Source organism: Lethenteron reissneri, chromosome 72 (genome assembly GCF_015708825.2).
Source record: "Lethenteron reissneri isolate LAM-NWPU_2019-01 chromosome 72, ASM1570882v1, whole genome shotgun sequence".
Lineage (NCBI taxonomy): Eukaryota > Metazoa > Chordata > Hyperoartia > Petromyzontiformes > Petromyzontidae > Lethenteron > Lethenteron reissneri.
In genome coordinates, this window is record NC_083850.1 from 776,418 (window position 1) to 800,094 (window position 23,677).

Consider the following 23,677-nt stretch of genomic DNA (forward strand, 5'->3'; position numbering starts at 1 on the left):
CCGATCCTTGCACGTACACTATACAAACATATTAGCGATTCTTATACGACCACACTGTAATTCTAATGATATTATAATACCTTACCTCCGTTTATATGGTTATAAATTAAAACACTAGTTTATAATCGTTTAAAGTTTAGTGTTATTATTTATAGTATAACAGTTTACATGTTATAAGGTACAACATACTTCGGGATTAGGGACTGGTACGTTGATGAACGATTAACTACGGGGACCTTTCCCCTCAAGGAACGCGTGTTAATCGGGTAGACAGCCAAGATGCTGCCGGTTAAGGGCACACTTGTGTGACGGAGATCCTCCACCTGAAATTATCTTAACATGTTATTGCTAGGAACATTATAAAATAAAGACCGTACAAACATTTGTTAAAAATACATTTTTATTCATCTGCAATCATTTTTACGTCAAAACTCGAAGGGAATATTTATTATGTCCTATGTTCACACATTCCCAGTACAATGCAAACCATTTCCGTTCCAGGAATGCCAAAGCGTTAAAGTATCATTCCCCATGATTTCCTTATTAGTTCACCACATTTGTTCACTGTGCGTCTATGTTGAAGTCAAGGCCATATATCCAACGAACGCGTCATCAATGTACATCCTGAAATCGGTTATCTAAACCAAAAAAAGTTATATACTTGAAAAAAATCCGTTTAAAATGTTGAGTAAAGATGTACCTACAGACGCATTCCAACTTTAGCTCAACAGTAACACCAAACGACTACAATTCAACCCTCTCACAGCCAGTGCTCATCACACCACTTCGGCAAGTAATCCGATAACATTACAAACCACCACTGTGCACGTCATTAAACTCTCACAAAAACTGTAAAACTAAAATAACTAAAATTACACACAAAAGTACTCGATACGGCTTAATAGGTATAGCCACATGACGTTATTTTTTTTCAGTCACCCCGAGCTCTCTGGTTGACCCTGGAGCCACTCCATTACATCCAGCCATCTCTCGGGATCCAACTGCATGGGATCGAAGGTGGAAACTTCTTCAGGATTCATTCCAGCACCTCGAATTTCAGCTTTTGATTTCAGTTTCCTATCATTGTGGACCTTCTGATGCCTGTTCATGTTTGATGAGTGTGTAAAGGCCTCCCCACACACAGAGCACAGGAATGGCTTCTCGCCCGTGTGTGTTCTCTGATGACTCTGAAGATGTGATGACTTCGCAAATGTCTTCCCACACACAGGGCACAGGAATGGCTTTTCGCCCGTGTGCTTTTTCTGATGAGTTTGAAGAGTTGACGATTGTGCAAATGCCTTCCCACACACACGGCACAGGAATGGCTTCTCACCCGTGTGTGTTCTCTGATGACTCTGAAGATGTGATGACTTCGCAAATGTCTTCCCACACACAGGGCACAGGAATGGCTTCTCGCCCGTGTGCGTTCTCTGATGAGTTTGAAGAGTTGACGAGTGTGCAAATGCCTTCCCACACACAGGGCACAGGAATGGCTTCTCGCCCGTGTGTATTCTTTGGTGACTCTGAAGATGTGACGAGTGTGCAAATGTCTTCCCACACACAGGGCACAGGAATGGCTTCTCGCCCGTATGTGTTTTCTGATGGCGTTGGCAGTTTGCTGAAAGTGAAAACGCTATCCCACACACAGAACACAGGAACGACTTCTCGCCCGTGTGTGTTCTCTGGTGGCTCTGAAGGTGTGATGGCCGTGAAAAGGACTTACCACACACAGAGCAATTGAATGGCTTCTTGTCTCCGTGTACGTGGGGCTGTGGAGAGCGTCTCTGCTCCATGTGAGCGTAGTAACAGCAGCGGTGTTATCGAGTCAAAAGTACGCTATCGGCCGCAAGGATGTTTAGCGTTGAGTTTTGTTAACTACTAAAACAAGAAGACACTCGCGTCTAACCGAGACGCAAAAAAATCCCGTAAATTTGACGACTAACACGTTTAAGATTTTATCCGTGAAAATAGACACTTACTTGGAGATTCACGGTATATCGATGTCTAGAACCCGTCTGAAGATGTCGCCACGAACTCTCCGGACGCAAAGTCGACTAACTGTCGACACAGCAATTGTGCTCGCCAGGCTGCGTTGTCTCGCGGTTGAAGGGCGATCAGCAGAGCGACGAGTCGAGCGTCCAACCTCATCAAGTTCCCTCTCGAAATGGCATAGAGCTCTGCTTCTGAGCCGCCTTATAACTCCCCCCCTAGGATCCAATCCTTTGTCTTTCAGGATATTTGCATTCGATTGTTATTTTTGGAAGGTACAATCCGCATGTCTATTAACATACCGAAGGGTAATGTGCCCATTGTGCCTCATGCATGAATATGTAAGTGCATCTCAGTGTGTAATTGTGCGCTTATTTTGAATGAATGGAAAAATTAGCATGTAACTTTAGAAAAGGAAGAGAGCGGCCTTCTCGACGATGGAGTGAAACCCAATAGGTAATATTCTTTTACAGCGTTACAATGGATAGGTTGTAGTTCATAGGTTATAATATTATGTTTCACTATGTTAGAACTTAACATGTGAGAGTCTACAATATCAGAGTTGATCAAATGCGACGATCAAGGGCGTCAATCGGGTGAGTTTGATCAGAGGCTTTAATCAAAGGCGTCATCCCATCACGGAACACCACCTCCCTGCGTTTATTACAGCAACAGAAGCAACTACAGCAGCAACAACAGCAGCGACAACAACAGCAGCAACATCACATTTCGAGGGCGACGCAGCTACTTCCGATTCTGCTGCCCAGCTGTTTGTAGTCGGGACCTGCTCTCGCAGGACCCCACACGTCTTTGGAAATGATTGCGATGATCATGTCTGAGCTGAGAATTAAGTCACTCCAGATGACTTTGTTTAACCATAACTTTAGGTAGGTTAGTGTCATCGGGGCTGTGTGAATACTACTCATGAATGAAATCACACTCCTGTATGACCGACATTGTACTAATTTTGGTTGATCGAGTAGAACAAGGCACGTGCCATGTTCAGACGAATTCTTATCAACAACAGTGTCCTTAAATATGATGCTAAAATAAATGTTAACACTGGATTAAACGTGCACCTCTTAACCCCTCCCTCGCATTTACGACTAAAAATTTGCATTTGCACATAACATACATTCAAGTACAGTAATTTGCTAAAACGACCAAATTGTCATTCTAAAATTTGAATGCCATTCTTACCCTCGACCCCCCACAGTTCACATATCCGACCGTCGGTTCGATTGAACGGACAATTAACAAACATGTGTAGAGTTCCATTATAATACTTCTAATGAAATTAAAATACCGTACCTCCGTTTATGGTGCTATAATTTATAAAACCAGTTGATATCTTTTTTTGTCGTTTAATGTTTAGTGTTATTGTTTATAGTGTTATCAATTTACATATTTTTAACTGCAGGTGATTCCCGGTATACTTCGCTATTCTGGACCTGAACGTTGCGAAACGATTCATAACGAGGACCTTTCCCCACCAGAGCACAAGCCGCTAACGAAAAGAACTCGGGCCGTCGGGAGCACGTGCTTCCATGGGCAGTGGGGGACAGGGCATGGTTGTATTGCCCACAGGTGCCACCGGGTATGTCCCCCAAGTTACTCCGCCCATGGCGGGGTCAGGTAGAGGTCATAGAGGTGGGTGATGTAAAGACAGTGCATCAACTAAGGGACAAGTGGTGACAACAAGATAGACTTTTATATAAGTTTATTCACCAGCGGCAAATTGCCCTGGAATTTTGCAATATTCAAGCCTTAATGGCCACACCAAAAAGCACAGCTCACCATCCCACCGCCGCCCCGCGACGCGCAACGCCGGCACCACAATCCCCACGCACCGGCCGCGCAACAGCATCCGACGCGCTGTGTCATTTCGAGCTTTGGCACCTCTTTGCTTGGCAGGGCCCCCCCGCTTATTCCACACTTCCTCCCCTGATGGTTCGAGGTCACAGTCATCGGTAACATCACCACCGCTAGATAACGCAGCCCGTGCGCCACGCCACCGCGCGAGCCACACCGCCACGTGCACATTCATCTACGTCACGTGTGCACACCGCTGCGCACGCACCACCACCCCGCGAGATTTCCGCGACACGTGTGTCACACCACCGCATGCACCATGCTGCGACGCGCACGTCACACCACGGCACGTGCGCCGCACCACCTGGTGCGACCCACCGCCGCGTGCGCCACACCTCAGCACATGTGCCGCGCCGCCAAGTGCGTCACACCGCTGAGTGAGTGCCGCACCACCGCGCGCGCTACACCATGCCACGTGCGTCACGCCGCCTCACTCCGCGTGACACACCGCGGCGCGTGTCCCGCACCGCCAAGCGCGCCACACCGCCGCGTCTAACGCCCGTTTCGACTCGATCATTAAAAAGTGAAGGTCAGTTCACCATTCGTGTTGGTGCAGAGGGCCTGACCGGCCCCCCACCGCTCCTGGAACACGGCGTGCGCATCTCCAACCTGGAAAAAGTACGCGTGCTCCAGCCGGAGCCTCGCTTTCAGCAGACCTTTCAGCGTTGCCTCCGCTGAACAACTATCGTCCGTGTCACCTCGCAGTTTCTTTTTTCGCGTTTTATATACTGCCATCTTGGCTTGCGCGCAGACAAAGTTTGCCAGGATGTGGCGCTTGTCCGCCCGGTACGGTACCCCGCATATAAAAACGCTCTTGTAGAAGGGCACCCCCAATTTCTTAAACACGGCTCCCAGGAGTCTGAACAGCGGGTCCAGCCGCGAGCACCCCACGTACTGGTGGGCGAGGTCCTCCCTCGCGCCACAGAACACGCACAGGTCTGATGCCCCCGGGGTGACCTTGCTGATCCACGCCGCCGAGGGCAGCGTCCAATGCGCCAGCCTCCACTGGAGGTCCCCGCTGCGCTTTGCAACGGGGGCCTTGTAGAGCTGTTTCCACTGGGGGGTGGTGTCGATCAAGGGAGAGAAGAACTCCCTCCACTTCGTGTCCGGTAGGTTTTCCAGCTCTCGACACCGCAGTGTTTTGACGCAGCAGTCGTACAGCACCCGCTTGGAGGCACCCTTGAGGGCCACGTCTCTGCAGTTCGCGAGCTTGAGCAACCTCCCTGCCTCACAGCGCCCGGGGGGCTGGATGCAGGAGACGCGCAACTCCTGGAAAGCGGGGGGAGGGGAGGGGGGGGGAGGAGGAGGGCGGCGGCCGTGTGGCACCGCTGTTTCCTGGCGTTTCTAGCTGCAAACGCAGCTTCCGCATCGCCGCGATCGCCTCTCGCAACAACTTTTCTCCGGCCATCATGGAGCGGAGCCCAGCGGCACCGCTCACCTCAGCCGCGTTCTTCCATTTGGAGCGGCCGTCCTGGCTCTTCACAAGATCCCTAACCGTTCGCACTCCTGCCGAGGCGAAACGGAGGGCCAGCGTTCCCTCCTCCCTGATTCCATCGAGGAGGCTATTGTGTAAGGCCGTGGTGCGGGCTCGCCCTGCTCCATTCCAGGCTCCGCCACGCCTCCAACAGGCTCTGGTAATAGCCCGGCAGTCCGGTGCAATCGACTAGGGACAGGTCCATAAGGAAGAGCTCCCTCCCATATCCCAGCCGCCCGCCCGCATTTCTCAGCAGGGCGAGGGCCAGCGACGTCCGGGGCAGCTCCTCTTGTTCATATAGCAAGTTTCTCACGGCCTGGAGCCTGAAGCTCATCACTCGAGCGGTGACGTCTACCAGGCCCTGGCCGCCCTCACCCACCGGCAGGCAGAGGACCCCTGGCCTCATCCAGTGCTTGCCGTTCCAGACAAAGTGGGCAAGCGACCTGTTCGCCCTCGTGAATAACCAGCCCGGGGGTTGGAGGGCCTTGGCTCTGTGCCACAGCACCGAGGCTGCCAGGTTATTCCCTATGAGCACTCTCCCCCTGAAGGACATTTGTGGGGCGAGATGTGCCCACGCTCTCAGTTTAGCATCAAATACGTCGCTCATCTCGGTCCAGTTTTTGTGAACGACTTGGGGCTTCCCTAGGTACACTCCGAGATACTTCACGCCCTCACCCTGCCAGGTGACTCCGCCTGGGAGGAGCACGGAACTCACTGCACCTTGTGACCCCATCCATAACGCCTCACACTTCCGCCAGTTGACTTTGGCGCAGGAGGCCTTTTCATAGACCTCCACCGCCCGGCAGAGTGCAGCGACGTCCTGCGCGTCGTTGATCACGGCGCATACGTCGTCCGCATATGCGGAGAGCTTTATGACTGCGTTCTCCGGCCCCGGGACCCTGAACCCGGACAAGGTGTTTCTCAGGCGTCGCAAGAGCGGCTCAAGGGACAGGGTGTAGAGGAGCCCCGAGAGAGGGCACCTTTGCCTGACTCCTCTTGTCACGGGAACAGGGCAGCCAAGCCTTTGATTGATTTTTATGAGGCTGGATATGCCCGTATATAGGAGGTGCACGTGTGCCGTGAAGTTCTGGCCGAACCCGAAGGAGAGGAGCAGTCTTCTCAGGTACTCGTGGCTCACCCTGTCGAACGCCTTCTCCTGGTCCATGAATAGGAGACCCGCATCCACGTCGTGCATATCCGCGAGGGAGATCACATCCCTGACCGTGCCGATGTTGTCATAGATGCAGCGGCCGGGGATGCAATACGCCTGCTCGGGTTGCACGAGCTGATCCACCACCTCTTTGAGGCGGTTTGCCAGCGCCTTGGCGAATATTTTATAGTCGGCACACAGGAGGGAGACGGTCCGCCAGTTTTCTATGCGACGCAGGTCCCCCTTCTTAGGCAACAGGGTGACCACCGCCCTCCTGCAGCTCTGCGGGAGTTCCCCGTCCCGCAGGCTCTCCTCCAGCAGCCCCAGCAGGCAAGGGCCGAGTACATCCCAGAAAGTTTCGTAGAACTCAACTGGCAGCCCATCGATCCCTGGGGATTTGCCAGCTGCCAGACTTTTCATGGCAGTGTGCAGCTCCTCCAGGGTGACGGGGCTTTCCAGTTTGTCTCTCTCCGCGTCCCCCAGAGTAGGGCCCGCAGCTAGTAGTTCTTCAACCGCCTCGTCCTGTACGTGCTCAGCCTTGAACAGGTGTGAATAGAAGTCCTTCGCGATCCTAGCAATTTCCCCCTCGGCAGTTGCTGTCTCCCCCTCTGGGGTAAGCAACCCTGAAATGTCGTTCTCATTGCTCGAGGGTCTGTTGCCTAGCCTAAAGAAATACTTTGAGGGAGAATCCGTCTGTGCCAGGTGTTGCACCTTTTTGTGCACAAACGAACTATGTGCCTGTTGGTCCGTGACGGCCCTAAAAAGTCGCCGCTTCTCCAGCAGCACCTCGCCCTCGTTGTTGTGCGCGTCCTGGGCCGAGCCCATCTCAGCCTCGAGCAGCAGCAGCTCGCTCGCTCGCCAGGTGTTTCACCGTCTCCTCCTTGGCGGCGGCGTGCTGGCTCGAAAGCTGTAGACAGAGGGCCCTAATTTGCGCTTTAGTGTGTTCCCACCATCGCTGACCAGAGCTGAAACTGCTCCTAGTTGCTGCCCAGTGTGACCAACAGGCCCTGAATGCCTCCGTGAAATTTTCGTCCTCAAGCAGCTGCACGTCGAGTTTCCAGTAGGGGCAGCGACGCCTCTCCCTGGGGACTCGCAGCAGTGCTGAGACCAGGTGGTGGTCAGAGAAACCGGACGGGGTGATGTTGCTGCCCCCGAGCCGGTTAGCGCTGTCCGCACTGATGTACAGCCGGTCCAGCCTGGCGAGGCTCATCCTCCCCTGCAGGCCCGCGCGGCACCAAGTGTATTGCCTCTGGCCTGGGTGTTGCAGTCGCCACGTGTCGAGCAAACCCAGTTGCTGCACCATGTCGGCTAATGGCCGTGCGGATTCCGGGTGGGGCTCAGCACTATTGCGGTCGAGAGCCGGGTCGAGGGTGCAGTTCATATCTCCCCCCACGACCGTGAGCACCCCGTCCGCACTGCCTGCCTCCAAGGCATTCCGCAGTGTGCCAGAGAAAAAGCGTTTCCTCTCACTGGTCTTACTCTGCGCATAAACGTTGAAACACCGTAGCCTCGTGTTGTTTAACACGAAGTCTACAGATATCAGATAGCCTTTTTGGATCTCTCTGAAGGCCACGCCTTCTGGGAGAAACTTTGGACTAAACACAATTGCAACACCAGCGCGGTTGTCTTCTCCGTGACTGAAGAAGGTCTGGCTGCCCAAGAGGTGCTGGCGCTGGGGCTGCAGAGTTGCGTCAAGGTGCGTTTCTTGCAGAAACGTCACATCCGCTTTCTGCTCGCTAATGAAGCTGCAGATGCGGTGCCACCTCTGATCGCTTCGAGCTCCGTTGCAGTTTAAACTCGCGATCCTTACACCTGAGGAAGACATGGCTTTAGGCGTCGGCTTCAGCAACAGCATCAGCGGGGCGGCACTCCGGTTGGAACATGCTCCCCTTTCTTGCTTTCTGCATGAAACCCCTCAGCCGATTGCCTTCCTGCGGGGTGCATTTGTGCTTTTCCATGTCGCTGATGATTGTCTGCGCGACCTTCAAGAAGGCCTGCACATCGGGGAAAGAATCTCCGATGTCGACCCCCCGCTTCTTGTAACTAGTTCGGAGGAATTTGACAATCTTGCCGGGTGTGTACTCTCGTTTCTTCTTAACATGTGAGTTGCTCCCCTCACTCAAGTTGTCTTCTATCTCTAACTCCGACCCTCCGTCGTCTGAGTCTCCCGGCACGCTTGTGTGAGGCTCGGTGGTTACCTCTTCCAACGCACCGTGCCGATCGGAGGTGTCTTCCAACTCGGGCCGGCTCCCCTCTGCGGCCTCTGCCTCCCTCACCTGGTCGGGTGAGGAGGTGAGCTGGTCGTCACCCCCGAGCGCCGTGTCATCGGCAGGCTAATCGGTGGCTTCCAGCACCCCCCCCCCCCTTCCGGGGCAGCCGAGTCCGGGTCTGGTGGTCGCCCCTCTGCCTCGGCATCAACCGGCCGGTGGGCCTCGTCAATGACGACCACCGCACCCTGTGGCTCGGCCTCACCGCCGCGCCCTGCTGTTGCGTTCGGGCGGTTGTCCCGTTCGTCACTGTCGCTGTTGTCTTTCTCGGCGGCGGCCACGCGTTTTGGAAGGGTGCCACCGCGCCCCCCCCCCCGAATTGCCTCCTCTCGCCTTCCGCTTTCTCGACTCAACGACGGTGAAACCATCTTCCCCGCCGTCAGTCATTGGCTGCGCGTGACCATCAGCAGCGTCGGTGGAGGTCTGCTGCTGCTGCTGCAGCTGCTGTTGCCGCGGTGGCAGCGCCTGCTGCTGCTGCTGCTGCTTCTGCTGCTCCCGCACTTCTGCTGCTGCTGTCTGCGCAGGCGGAGCTGCTTTTCCCCTTTCATCCAACAGTGGACAGTTTGATTCTAATGCGACTACAGTGGGATTTTAATAATTGTAATGAGATTCAAATCTTGCATATCCTACCCCCGGTTCGCATTCACTTAACATGCATATGGCCAAAGTGTGATTCTAACATTATCACAGTGCAATTATAATTATTATTATGCGATAATAATCACGAACCTCCATTTTTGTTGTTCAAAACTAATAATACTGTGATGCCGCCGCCACGAAGCCGTTCGGCAGGCACCAAATCCCCGACCTCGCCACCACCAAGCAACGGAGCCGACCCCGCGTCCCCCTCACCTCACCTCACATGAACACACCCGCACTCATTTCCCCCCCCCCCCCATAGAGCTCCGAGGGGAGGTCGCCTGGCCGACCGGTTTTTATCCGAGAGACCCTTATCGGGATTAATTCTCACGGTTTCCGGCGATCAGGGAATTGGATGACCTCCCCCGTGCTACGTGGCACCGCGGCGCTGCGGCCGGCCTTAATATGGTGTGGTCGCGGCGTGGGGCATTCGGCCACCGCGGTTGAGGCGCATTTCCCCCCACACACACCCCCACGGGTCGACGGGACCGCAGGAGCTGTTGCGCATAGTCATGGCGGGTTGGGATAATTACGCTTGAGCGCGCAGGCCCCATTGTTAAGAAGGGTAAGGGATTAATTAGGATGTACGCCGCCAACGCCGCTCACTGATTAGCAGATCAAAAGCGCCCGGAACCGCCGTGCGCGGGCTCGAGGTGCACGAGCCCATTGTTCAGCGCAGCATCCCCTTTGAGGTAGGGAGGATAAATAGAGGGGCGCAGAGGGGAAATCGCTCTCTTCTCTCCAGGCCAGCGGACCAGCCGCGGCTCCAGCCAGCGACCCGGGCGTCCGCGCGACGCATCGAGGTGCGCTGTGAGTGGGGAGGTGAAGTAGGGTATCGTAAGCCGATAAATAGGGAATAGGTACAGGTTTAGTGGAATAGGCCAGCCTCGTCGACTCACTGATTCAACATCAATTCGCAGGTAGCATATAATAAATCATTAATAGCGAAGCGTGGTCTCGCGTGATCTTGTCGTGCAGTGTGAGCGTGTGGGTGCGCTGTGTGCACAGTGGTTCGCCACGTGAGTGAGCGCTGCGCGGAGCTGAGCGCGCGGGTTGCGCGTGTGTACGCAGTGATTCTGTAGTGCTGCGGCTCGCCTCGGGGGAGCGCTGCGCAGAGCGGTGCGAGAGTGGGTGTCGTGTGTGTTCACTCCGTGTGTGATACAGGTGCGCGATCGTAACTTGAGTAGTCCGTGTGGAGTTGGAGTGCACGACGCGGTGTGTGTGTGTGCGTACGTTCGTTACGTGTCGGATACGGATGCGCATTGGTAACGTGCCGCACAGGGCTATACTGCGAGCACGGCGTTTGATTGATGATGCTGTGCGCACGTATGCTCGCAGCGTGGGAGCGCGGCGCGAGGCTGTAACAGTAGGGGCGTCGCGTTCGAATGCCGGCGAAACCGTAGCGGGTAATAGGGAGGTGGGGTAACGTAAACGGAATAGGGGATGAAGGCGGGGGGGACCCCGGGGGCCAACGGCCCCCACACACTCGCTGCTTGGCCCCGTCGACAGCAGCGAAGGCTGTCATATACCGCCCCATTTACGAGTTGGCTGTATGATGTGTATAGTTGAAGGTGCTAGGTGTTGTCTTCTTCTAACAGCTACTAACAAGCGTGTGTTGTCTGTTTTTAGAATTTGTCCATTGATGTGGTTCTTTTTATTGCGGCGTTTTTTTGTTGAGTTCTGTCACTTGAGTGTTGCAGTTTGTTTAAGAATTCGTCACGTGAGCGTGGTGTTTTGCTTGTGGGAATTTCGCTTTGTTACAATTTGTGATTGTTATAAAATTGTAACGATTCATGATCGCATGCGTTTATAATGGGTTTGCGCGTGTATTTATATAAATATATTCCGTCTTGTTAATCGATGACATCTAGCAGTGAAAATCGTGATTGTAATATGACCATGTTGTAATTGTAATAATTTTTTATCCGATCCTTGCACGTACACTATACATACATATTAGCGATTCTTATACGACCACACTGTGATTCTAATGCTTCTAATGATATTATAATACCTTAGCTCCGTTTAAATGGTTATAAATTGAAACACTAGTTTATAATCGTTTAATGTTTAGTATTATCGTTCATAGTATTACAGTTGACATGTTATAGAGAACAGTTTATCCCCGACATACTTGTGTGACGGAGATACTCCATTTGAAATTATCTTAACATGTTTTTGCTAGGAACATTATAAATAAAGACCGGACAAACATTTGTTAAAAAATCGTTTTTATTCATCTGCAATAATTTTTAGGTCAAAACTCGAATGGAATATTTATTATGTCCTATGTTCACACATTTCCAGTACAATGCAAACCATATCCGTTCCAGGAATACCAAAGCGTTAAAGTATCATTCCCCATTATTTCCTTATTAGTTCACCACATTTGTTCACTGTGCGTCTATGTTGAAGTCAAGGCCATATATCCAACGAACGCGTCATCAATGTACATCCTGAAAACAGCTATCTAAAGTCGATTAATACAGCTATATACTTGAAAAAAAATCGTTTAAAATGTTGAGTAAAGATCTAACTACAGACGCATTCCAACTTTAGCTCAACAGGAACACTTAACGACTACAATTGAACCCTCTCACAACCAGTGCTCATCACACCACTTCGGCAAGTAATCCGATAACATTACAAACCACCACTGTGCACGTCATTAAACTCTCAAAAACTGTAAAACTAAAATGGTCAAAATTATACACAAAAGTACTCGATACGGATTTAAAAGGTATAACCACATGACGTAATTTTTTTTCAGTCACCCCGAGCTCTCTGGTTGACTCTCGAGCCACTCCATTACATCCAGCCATCTCTCGGGATCCAACTGCATGGGATCGAAGGTGGAAACTTCTTTAGAACTCATTGCAGCACCTTGAATTTCAGCTTTTGATTTCAGTTTCCTATCATTGTGGACCTTCTGATGCCTGTTCCTGGTTGATGACTGTGAAAATGCCTCCCCACACACAGAGCACAAGAATGGCTTCTCGCCTGTGTGCGTTCTCTGGTGACGCTGAATATGTGATGACTTTGCAAATGTCTTCCCACACACAGGGCACAAGAATGGCTTCTCGCCCGTGTGCGTTCTCTGATGAGTGTGAAGAGTTGTCGATTGTGCAAATGTCTTCCCGCACACAGGGCACAGGAATGGCTTCTCGCCCGTGTGCGTTCTCTGATGAGTTTGAAGAGTTGTCGATTGTGCAAATGTCTTCCCGCACACAGGGCACTGGAATGGCTTCTCGCCCGTGTGCGTTCTCTGATGAGTTTGAAGAGTTGTCGATTGTGCAAATGTCTTCCCACACACAGGGCACAGGAATGGCTTCTCACCCGTGTGTGTTTTCTGGTGACTCTGAAGATGTGATGAGTGTGCAAATGTCTTCCCACACACAGAACACAGGAACGACTTCTCGCCCGTGTGTGTTCTCTGGTGTCTCTGAAGATCTGATGGCCGTGAAAAGGACTTCCCACACACAGAGCAATTGAATTGCTTCTTTCCTCCGTGTGCGTGGGGCTGTGGAGAGCGTCTCTGCTCCATGTGAGCGTAGTAACAGCAGCGGTGTTATCGAATCAAAAGTACGCTATCGGCCGAAAGGATGTTTAGCGTTTAGTTTTGGATTTCGTTAACTGCTAAAACAAGAACGACACTCGCGTCTAACCGAGACGCAAAAAAATCCCGTAAATATGACGACAAAACACGTTTAAGAGTTTATCCGCGATAATAGACACTTACTTGGAGATTCACGGTATATGGATGTCTAGAACTCGTCTGAAGATGTCGCCACGATCTCTCCCGACGCAAAGTCGCCTAACTGTCGACACAGCAATTGTGCTCGCCAGGCTGCGTTGTCTCGCGGTTGAAGGGCGATCAGCAGAGCGACGAGTCGAGCGTCCAACCTCATCAAGTTCCCTCTCGAAATGGCATTGAGCTCTGCTTCTGAGCTTCCTTATAACTCCCCCCCTAGGATCCAATCCTTTGTCTCTCAGGATATTTGCATTCGATTGCTAATTTTGGAAGGTACAATCCGCATGTCTATTAACATACCGAAGAGTAATGTGCCCATTGTGCTTCATGCATGAATATGTAAGTGCATCTCAGTGTGTAATTGTGCGCTTATTTTGAATTAATGGAAAAACATTGTCCTCGATTCAAAGTGAATGCAGAGAAATTAGCATATAACTTTAGAAAAGGAAGAGAGCGGCCTTCTCGACGAGGAAGTGAAATCCAATAGCGTTACAATGGATAGGTTGTAGTTCATAGGTTATAATATTATGTTTCACTATGATAGAGCTTAAGATGTGAGAGTATACAATATCAGAGTTGATCAAATGCGACGATCAAGGGCGTCAATCGGGTGAGTTTGATCAGAGGCTTTAATCAAAGGCGTCATCCCATCACGGAACACCACCTCCCTGCGTATATCACAGCAACAGAAGCAACTACAGCAGCAACAACAGTAGCGACAACAACAGCAGCAACATCACATTTCGAGGGCGACGCAGCTACTTACGATTCTGCTGCCCAGCTGTTTGTAGTCGGGACCTGCTCTCGCAGGACCCCACACGTCTTTGGAAATGATTGCGATGATCATGTCTGAGCTGAGAATTAAGTCACTCAAGATTACGTTGTTTAACCATAACTTTAGGTAGGTTAGTGTCATCGGGGCTCTATGAATACTACTCATGAATGAAATCACACTACTGTATGGCATTGTACTAATTTTTGTTAATCAAGTAGAATAAGGCACGTGCCATGTCCAGACGAATTATTATCAACAACAAATTTTGAATAAATGGATAAACACGTTCGCCATGCCCTCCGTTGTCCTCAATTTAAAGTGAATGCAGCCCCGTGGCGTTGCCAAAAACCGCCAAGCTTCGGGAGGGAGCACGTACAGACGCGTAGTGACCACACTCGACTTTAAAAGCTGCTCTCAAACAACACTGTCTCCAATAGTGTTTTACGGCCTATGGTGTTAAGCGGACAATCAGTCGTTTTGGTCAAGGCGTATGGGATAATACACACCTCTGTTATCCCATAAACACAATACACAGCAGCGGTAAGTCTGCTTGGTGGGGAGATGTAGTTTGGGTAAGGTGCTTTGACTGGAGTTAGGCGATGTGACTGGGTTATCACGCGGATTCCGAAAAGCAACTTAGACGAAACGATCCACTGCGCTCCCCACATGGACAACGACATTCTAAATTTTTAAAAAATTGAAAACATATTTTTAAATACGTATTTGAAAACAGGACCCTGCGGGGTGGGCTGGTAGGAATAATACTAATACCGGTACAGGGATATCGACCGGGTATAGAGGAGTTAAAAAGAAAATGATTTGTGCATGGGGGGTGAGCGATGACGTCCACACCCCCCTCCCCACTGACTCGCGCGCACACAGAGCAAGGATTGCAACAGGCGATGTCATTGGCTGCGCCGGCAGCAGTCATTCTCCGCTGTAGTCCTGGCATCTGCTGCTCAGCTTCATTCCCCAGCTGTGGTCCCAGTGGCACCGTCTCTCTGGGGACCCGTGTGGTGTGTGTAGCGAGTATCACGGGGTGAGTGGGTAGTGTGGTGATAGCGGTCACGGTTGGCACCGATGCACGACCACCGCCACCACCCCTACTGGGCGGTGGACCTGCCACCACAAAGCAGCACGCGGCGGAGGAGTGAGGCGATCGCTGTCGCCACGCGAGCGAGGCCCCCTGTTCTCGTGGGACCCGACAAGGATTTGGAAATAATTGCTATGATCATGTCTGAGCTCGGGATGAGCGACTAATTTTTACTTTGTTTAATCATAACTGTGTGTAGGTTAGTGCTATCGGGGCTTAGTGAATACTACTCATGAATGAACTCATACTTCTTTCGGATATAAATTGAAATCATGTTGGTAGAACAAGTCGGCTGCCATTTCTAGACTAATTGTTATCTTCAAGTGCGTCAGTAAATATACTGCTAAAATACACAGCATAGGGAAGGCTGCCTTGTTGGGGAGATGTAGTTTGGCTAAGGCGCTGTGGCCGGGTGATGACACGGATTCTGAAACAATGGAGTTAAACATTCGCTGCTTGGCTCCGTCGACAGCAGCGAAGGCTGTCATATACCGCCCCATTTACGAGTTGGCTGTATGATGTGTATAGTTGAAGGTGCTCGGTGTTGTCTTCTGCTAACAGCTACTAACGTGCGTGTGTTGTCTGTTTTTAGGATTTGTCCATAGATGTTGTTCTTTTTATTGCGGCGTTTTTTTGTTGAGTTCTGTCACTTGAGTGTTACATGAGCAGAGTGCGATTATTATACAACCACACTGTGATTATAATGCTTCTGATGATATTATAATACGTTACATACGTTTATATGGTTATAATTTAAAACACTAGTTTATAATTGTTTAATGTTTAGTGTTATCGTGTATAGTATAACAGTTTACATGTTATAGAGTACAGTTTATCCCCGACATACTTCGGGATTTGGGACTGGTACGTTGATGAACGATTAACTACGGGGGCCTTTCCCCTCAAGGAACACGTGTTAATAGGGTAGACAGCTAAGATGCTGCCGGTTAAGGGCACACTTGTGTGACGGAGATCCTCCACCTGAAATTATCTTAACATGTTTTTGCTAGGAACATTATAAAATAAAGAACGGACAAACATTTGTTAAAAATACGTTTTTATTCATCTGCAATCATTTTTACGTCAAAACTCGAAGGGAATATTTATTATGTCCTATGTTCACACATTTCCAGTACAATGCAAACCATTTCCGTTCCAGGAATACCAAAGCGTTAAAGTATCATTCCCCATGATTTCCTTATTAGTTCACCACATTTGTTCACTGTGCGTCTATGTTGAAGTCAAGGCCATATATCCAACGATCGCGTCATCAATGTACATCCTGGAATCGGCTATCTAAAGTTGATTAATACCAATAAAAAAAGCTATATACTTGAAAAAAACCGTTTAAAATGTTGAGTAAAGATCTAACTACAGACGCATTCCAACTTTAGCTCAACAGGAACACTTAATGACTACAATTGAACCCTCTCACAATCAGTGCTCATCACACCACTTCGGCAAGTAATCCGATAACATTACAAACCACCACTGTGCACGTAATTAAACTCACAAAAACTGTAAAACTAAAATGGTCAAAATTATAACCAAAAAGTACTCGATAGGGATTAAAAGGTATAACCACATGACTTAATTTTTTTCAGTCACCCCGAGCTCTCTGGTTGACTCTCGAGCCACTCCATTACATCCAGCCATCTCTCGGGATCCAACTGCATGGGATCGAAGGTGGAAACTTCTTCAGGACTCATTGCAGCACCTTGAATTTCAGCTTTTGATTTCAGTTTCCTATCATTGTGGACCTTCTGATGCCTGTTCATGTTTGATGAGTGTGCAAATGCCTCCCCACACACAGGGCACAAGAATGGCTTCTCGCCCGTGTGTGTTCTCTGGTGACGCTGAAGATGTGATGAGTGTGCAAATGTCTTCCCACACACAGGGCACAGGAATGGCTTCTCGCCCGTGTGTGTTCTCTGATGACTCTTCCGTTTTGATGACTGTGAAAATGACTTCCCACACACAGTGCACAGGAATGGCTTCTCGCCCGTGTGTGTTTTCTTATGACTCTGAAGATGTGATGACCGTGCAAATGTCTTCCCACACACAGGGCACAGGAATGGCTTCTCGCCCGTGTGTGTTCTTTGGTGGTTTTGAAGAGTTGATGACTGTGAAAATGTCTTCCCACACACAGAACACAGGAACGGCTTCTCGCCCGTGTGTGTTCTCTGGTGTCTCTGAAGATGTGATGGCCGTGAAAAGGACTTACCACACACAGAGCAATTGAATGGCTTCTTGCCTCCGTGTGCGTGGGGCTGTGGAGAGCGTCTCTGCTCCATGTGAGCGTAGTAACAGCAGCGGTGTTATTGAGTCAAAAGTACGCTATCGGTCGCAAGGATGTTTAGCGTTGAGTTTTGGATTTTGTTAATTGATAAAACAAGAACGACGCTCGCGTCTAACCAAGACGAAAAAAAATCCCGCTAATTCAACGACGAAAACGTTTAAGAGTTTATCCGCGAAAATAGACACTTACTTGGAGATTCACGGTATATCGATGTCTGGAACCCGTCTGAAGATGTCGCCACGAACTCTCCCGACGCAACGTCGCCTAACTGTCGACTCAGCAATTGTGCTCGCCAGGCTGCGTTGTCTCGCGGTTGAAGGGCGATCAGCAGAGCGACGAGTCGAGCGTCCAACCTCATCAAGTTCCCTCTCGAAATGGCATTGAGCTCTGCTTCTGAGCCGCCTTATAACTCCCCCCCTAGGATCCAATCCTTTGTCTTTCAGGATATTTCCATTCGATTGTTAATTTTGGAAGGTACAATCCGCATGTCTATTAACATACCGAAGAGTAATGTGTCCATTGTACTTCATGCATGAATATGTAAGTGCATCTCAGTGTGTAATTGTGCGCTTATTTTGAATAAATGGAAAAACTTTGTCCTCGATTTAAAGTGAATGCAGAGAAATTAGCATGTAACTTTAGAAAAGGAAGAGAGCGGCCTTCTCGACGAGGGAGTGAAACCCAATAGGTAATATTCTTTTACAGCGTTACAATGGATAGGTTGTAGTTCATAGGTTATAATATTATGTTTCACTATGATAGAGCTTAACATGTGAGAGTCTACAATATCAGAGTTGATAAAATGCGACGATCAAGGGCGTCAATCGGGTGAGTTTGAACAGAGGCTTTAATCAAAGGCGTCATCCCATCACGGAACACCACCTCTCTGCGATTATTACAGCAACAGAAGCAACTACAACAGCAAGAACAGCAGCAACATCACATTTCGAGGGTAACGCAGCTACTTCCGATTCTGCTGCCCAGCTGTTTGTAGTCGGGACCTGCTCTCGCAGGACCCCACACGTCTTTGGAAATGATTGCGATGATCATGTCTGAGCTCAGAATTAAGTCACTCAAGATTACTTTTTTAACCATAACCTTAGGTAGGTTAGTGTCATCGGGGCTCTGTGAATACTACTCATGAATGAAATCACACTCCTGTATGACCGACATTGTACTAATTTTGGTTGATCGAGTAGAACAAGGCACGTAACATGTCCAGACGAATTCTTATCAACAACAGTGTCCTTAAATATGATGCTAAAATAAATGTTAACACTGGATTAAACGTGCACCTCTTAACCCCTCCCTCGCATTTACGACTAACAATTTGCATTTGCACATAACATACATTCAAGTACAGTAATTTGCTAAAACGACCAAATTGTCATTCTAAAATTTGAATGCCATTCTTACCCTCGACCCCCACAGTTCACATATCCGACCGTCGGTTCGATTGAACGGACAATTAACAAACATGTGTAGAGTTCCATTATAATACTTCTAATGAAATTAAAATACCGTAGCTCCGTTTATGGTGGTATAAATTATAAAACCAGTTGGTAGCTTTTTTTGTCGTTTAATGTTTAGTGTTATTGTTTATAGTGTTATCAATTTACGTGTTTTTAAGTACAGGTGATTCCCGGTATACTTCGGTATTCTGGACCTGAACGTTGCACCGTCTCTCTGGGGAACCGTGTGGTGTGTGTAGCGAGTATCACGGGGTGGGCGGGTAGTGTGGTGATAGTGGTCACGGTCGGCACCGATGCACGACCACCGCCACCACCCCTACTGGGCGGTGGACCTGCCACCACAAAGCAGCACGCGGCGGAGGAGTGAGGCGATCGTTCTCGCCACGCGAGCGAGGCCCCCTCGCTTCCTCTTCTTTTCGTGCATCTCCACCTGCACCTCTTCCATCTTCTCCTCCGTCTCGTCCTCCTCCACCCCCTCTTCTTCATCCTCCACCATCTTCTCCTCTACCTCCTCCTCTTCCTGCGCCACCTCCATCTTCTCCATCTTCTTCTCCTCCGCTAGCACCATCTCTTCTTCCTTCATCTCCTCCTCAACTTCCGGCACCACCATCTCCACCACCGTCTTCTCTTCCTCCTCCACCACCATTGTTTCCCCTTTGTCCGTCGTCTCCATGTCCTCCACCACGACCATCTGTTCATCCTTTGTTGTCTCCTTGTCCTCCATCTCTGTATTGTCTTCCTCCTCTCCCTCCGTGTTCTCCTCCATTGTCACCATCACAATCTCGTCCTCCTTTGCCTTCTCTTCCTCCGTCTCTACTTCATCCTCCATCTCCTTCACCTCTTCCTTCGTCTCCTTCTCCACAACCTCTGTCTTCACTTCAAAGGCCTGGACGAGTGAGGAGGAGGGCTGAGCTGGCTCAGATCTGTGAAGAGACAACACGACACCGTTCTAGATTTGAAGCTTTCGTGACTGCAATGATTCATATTCTTAGGTTTTTTCGGTAAAGTCACGTAGGTAAAAAACATTAAAAAGTAAAATAAAAAATAAAATAAAAATCACGACGTTTCGGAGGCAACACAAGCTTCCGTCTTAAGGTGGTACCGTCACAGCCACGACAGCTGTATCAAGTAAATGAGAGATTGCATTAGCTACCACTCCGTTTATATAATGGTTGGAGAAGGTGGTGGGGCAAGGGCCGCATACTTTTATTAATATGGTAAGGTGAGGCTTAAGACTAAGAATAGACTGCATATTCTTAGTCTTGACTCAACCTGTAACTGGGAGACCACCACTAGACATGGTAAAACTGTGATGGTTGTCTGTCAAACACGACACCGTTCCACCTTGCTGCTACGGTAGACATCGCCATCTTCCCATCGTCCGTGGGTGGAATGTGTGGCGGATTAATTCGAGCTGAATAGAAACAGCAATAACGACATGGCCAGTGAGTGTGCTTAGTATTGGTGCTGTCATTCTCATGGCACCAGGCTATCCTTGAGATAGGTGCAGCTGTGTCCCACACAGACTGCTGTAGTTTCACAGTAGTGGGTGGCGTTGCTGTGCAAATTTAGCTGAATAATTTGAAGTGAAATTTTTTTGGTTCTTTCGGTAAAGTCACGTCGGTATAAAATAAATTAAATCACAACGTTTAGATTGCAACACAAGCAATCATCATCAGGTGGGAAAACCACAGCAAGAAACTTTCTTGCAATAACGACATGGCCATCGAAACGTCGTGATTTAATTTAATTTATTTTATTTCATACCTACGTGAATTTAACGATATAACCAAAGAGTATGGATCCCTGTAGTCACGACAACTTCAAATCTAGATTGACATTTTTCTATTTGTATATTCTAATTGACCCCTTGCACATAATGTCCTAAGCATTTCAAATGGCATCGATAGAGATCCTGAACGTCCACTGTGACGGAATGGGTGTGGATCTGTGTGGTCAATGCAGCAGCAATAATAGCCAAGGCGTGAGGCAAGATCTGAACTGTAAGCTGTGAAGAATGAGTGCACGACCATTTGGCCGCTTCAACACATCCACGATTTCAAAAAAGTGTCCGTCGGTGATTTGTGGTCGAGAGAGCCACCTCCCTTGACGTCGAAGACATCTCAGAGTGCATTGCATGCGATGAGCCTCTCGCATCTCTCATCTCATCGCGTTTTAAATTGGACACCCCTCTCAGTGGTAGCTGTCGCTGTGCATTACAAGGCGACTTGGCAAATGGCCTAGAAACAGGCGATAGACAGCGAAAATCTCACGGTGGATGGAGGGTTACATGGTGAAGATATGCCCACTTCGTTATGTGGTCTAACCCAGAAACCAGTTATGAAAAATAAATCTGTCCTCAGTATAGCGGAATGTACACGTGGAGTTTGCAGTGTCTGTGAATTTTGAGAGCGCGACAGGGCTTGAGCACCTGTGCATCACAGCAACATTGACCTGGGTTTGATTTCCACGTTTGGCCACATTCTCCGTGTGGATTGTGCAGCCACCTGTTCTGGGAATGTTCTGCAGCTTTCTCCCTGTTACTAAACCCACACAAGCAATGCAAATTGTTCAATTTGGATCGCAAACAGTCGCAACTTTCTTGAAAAATGCGAGCAAACTTGGCAGGATCCTCCTGAAAAAAAGTCTTGAGACCGAGTAAGGCTGATGCTGCGTGAGAAGCATGGCAATAAATAACAAAAATAAACACACAGGGCGCACACGCAGAGTGCTTTACCGTGGCTCAGCGACTCCGGAGTTTGCTTTATCTTCTTGGAAGCCCTCTTCTCCAAAGCTCGGAGCAATTGGGCCCCACACAGGATTGGAGGACGTGGCGGCGGCGATGGCGGCGGTGGTGGAGGTGGTGTCAGTAGTAGTGGTGCTGCTGCTGGTGGTATCGGTCTGGAGCCATTGTCGCTCGATCTTGGCGAGGCGCTGCTCTTCCTCGAGGCGCTTTTGCTCCACAAGACGCTTCTCCTCCATCAAGTGCTCCTCCTCCTCTTGACGCTTCACCTCAACGAGGCGCTTCTCCTGCATGAGACGTTTCTCCTCGAGGAGCTTCACCTTGCGAAAGCGCCTCTCCTCAAGTCGCTTATTTTTTTTCTCAAGACGCTTCAGCTCTATGAGACGCTTCACCTCAAAGAGGCGATTCTCCTCCATGAGGCGCTTCTCTTCCTCGACTCGCTGCACCTCAATGAGGCGCTGCTCCTCGACAAGGCGCTTCTCTTCTTCCACCCGCTTCTCCTCCATGAGGCGCTTCTCTTCCTCGACCCGCTTCACATCTATGAGGCGCTTCTCTTCCTCCAGATGCTTCTCCTTGAGACGCTTCACCTCGCGAAGGCGCTTCTCCTCCATGAAGCGCGTTTCTTCAAGGAGGCGCTTTTCCATGACCCGTTTCACGTCTTTGAGGATATTATTTCGAAGGCACTTCTGCTCCGTTTGGTGCTTCACCTTGGCGAGGCGCTTCACCTCATTGGGGCGCTTCTCTTCCATTGGGCATTTCTCCTTCGCAAGGCGCTTGTCCTCCTGGAGACGCTTCACTCCGCTGACGTTCTTCACCTCCCCAATGCTCCTCTGTTCACGCGAAGATAAGCACATGATCATTCAGACATGCGCACTCAGGACAAAATCTATTCTCGCAGGCACACAAACATAGACGGGCACATAGACAAACAAAAATGCATACTGGCACATCTATGTACGGATGCAAACATGCACATTAACTCATGGCATGACGTGATTATGGAGAGATGGAGTGATGGTGTTGGGAGATGGTGTTGTGATACGGAGAGGTGAAATTGTGGAATGTTCTGGAGAGACGGTGCCTTGTGATGGTATTGGCGCTTTATGAGGCTCTATGCTATTGTATTGATTCTCGAATTGAATCTTTCGTGACTGCAAGCATTCATACTCACGTATGCGACTTTACCGAAAAAACCTAAGAAAGAGTCACGTACGTGACTTTACCGAAAAAACTAAGAGTATATTGTATCGAGTTGGTGGTGATGTGAAGAGATTGTGTGGTGATGTGAGGTGTAGTGATGTTTTGGTGCAATGGTGTGGGAGTGTGGAGAGAATGTGGTGTTTGACTCCCATAGACCCCATACACACCTTTGGGGAACGATTTTCATAGCTTTGGCCTGGGAAAGGGTCCACTTCATCCATAATGTCCCCCCACGTGGTCGATTGGCGCCATGACTCCCTGGCTACGGAAAACAAAATTAATTCAAAGGACGAGTAATGTATTAGAGAACGAAGCACGTGGATATTCACACAACTAATTCTGAGATTCTTGTAATTACCTCTTAACACATAACATGACCTACTGTTGAGAAACATTAGTCACATGGCAGTAAAACATTACAAGTCACATTTTTGTAAGCATGTTGAGATCATCAATTTCATAAAGTTGAGACCCCAATTTAACCCAATATGGCTGAAACGCAGCTCTAAATCCATGCTGTTTGCCACACTTGACCGTTTACCTCTTCCCATCACCACCAAGAAAAATAATTAATCAGGGAGCTGCCTCCTCTGCATAAAAGCCACGTGATGCAGGTAACTGTGACTTACCATCATAGTCCTCCAAGATGTCAGCCCACTTGCGTTGTCTGTCCATGTTGTTGGGAAGGAGTAGTTTCTGTTTGATGTTGGAGGGCCTGGGGAGGTTGTAAAAACGCTCAGATTTAGCAACCTTTTGAAACACTCATCCTCTCAATTATTACATATTTGACCACTCGCTGTACCAATCAAATCACTTTCGTGCCGTTTGTTTTACAAGTCCACTCACTCGCTTGTTTGCCCACTCACGCGTGCGTCAGATCGCTCACTCATCCACCCACGCGAACATGTTTATTCCAACTGCCTATTGCATTAAACATAATCGCCAGACATAAC

At 49.3% G+C, this 23,677-nt stretch overlaps 1 protein-coding gene and 1 pseudogene across 1 annotated transcript in view; one reads left to right on the forward strand and one right to left on the reverse strand.

Annotated features, from left to right (window-relative positions):
• LOC133361268 (zinc finger protein 84-like) overlaps positions 1-23,677 on the forward strand; it is a 539,839-nt pseudogene that overhangs the window by 150,743 nt on the left and 365,419 nt on the right.
• The window catches only part of LOC133361311 (oocyte zinc finger protein XlCOF22-like), a 95,013-nt gene continuing 79,650 nt past the window's right edge, over positions 8,315-23,677 (reverse strand). The window contains exons 3-4 of the mRNA XM_061580249.1: positions 16,837-17,280; positions 8,315-8,761 (exon numbers count right to left, since the gene is read on the reverse strand). Coding sequence (XP_061436233.1) covers positions 8,315-8,761; positions 16,837-17,280 — 891 coding nt within the window. The remainder of the gene's footprint in view (positions 8,762-16,836; positions 17,281-23,677) is intronic.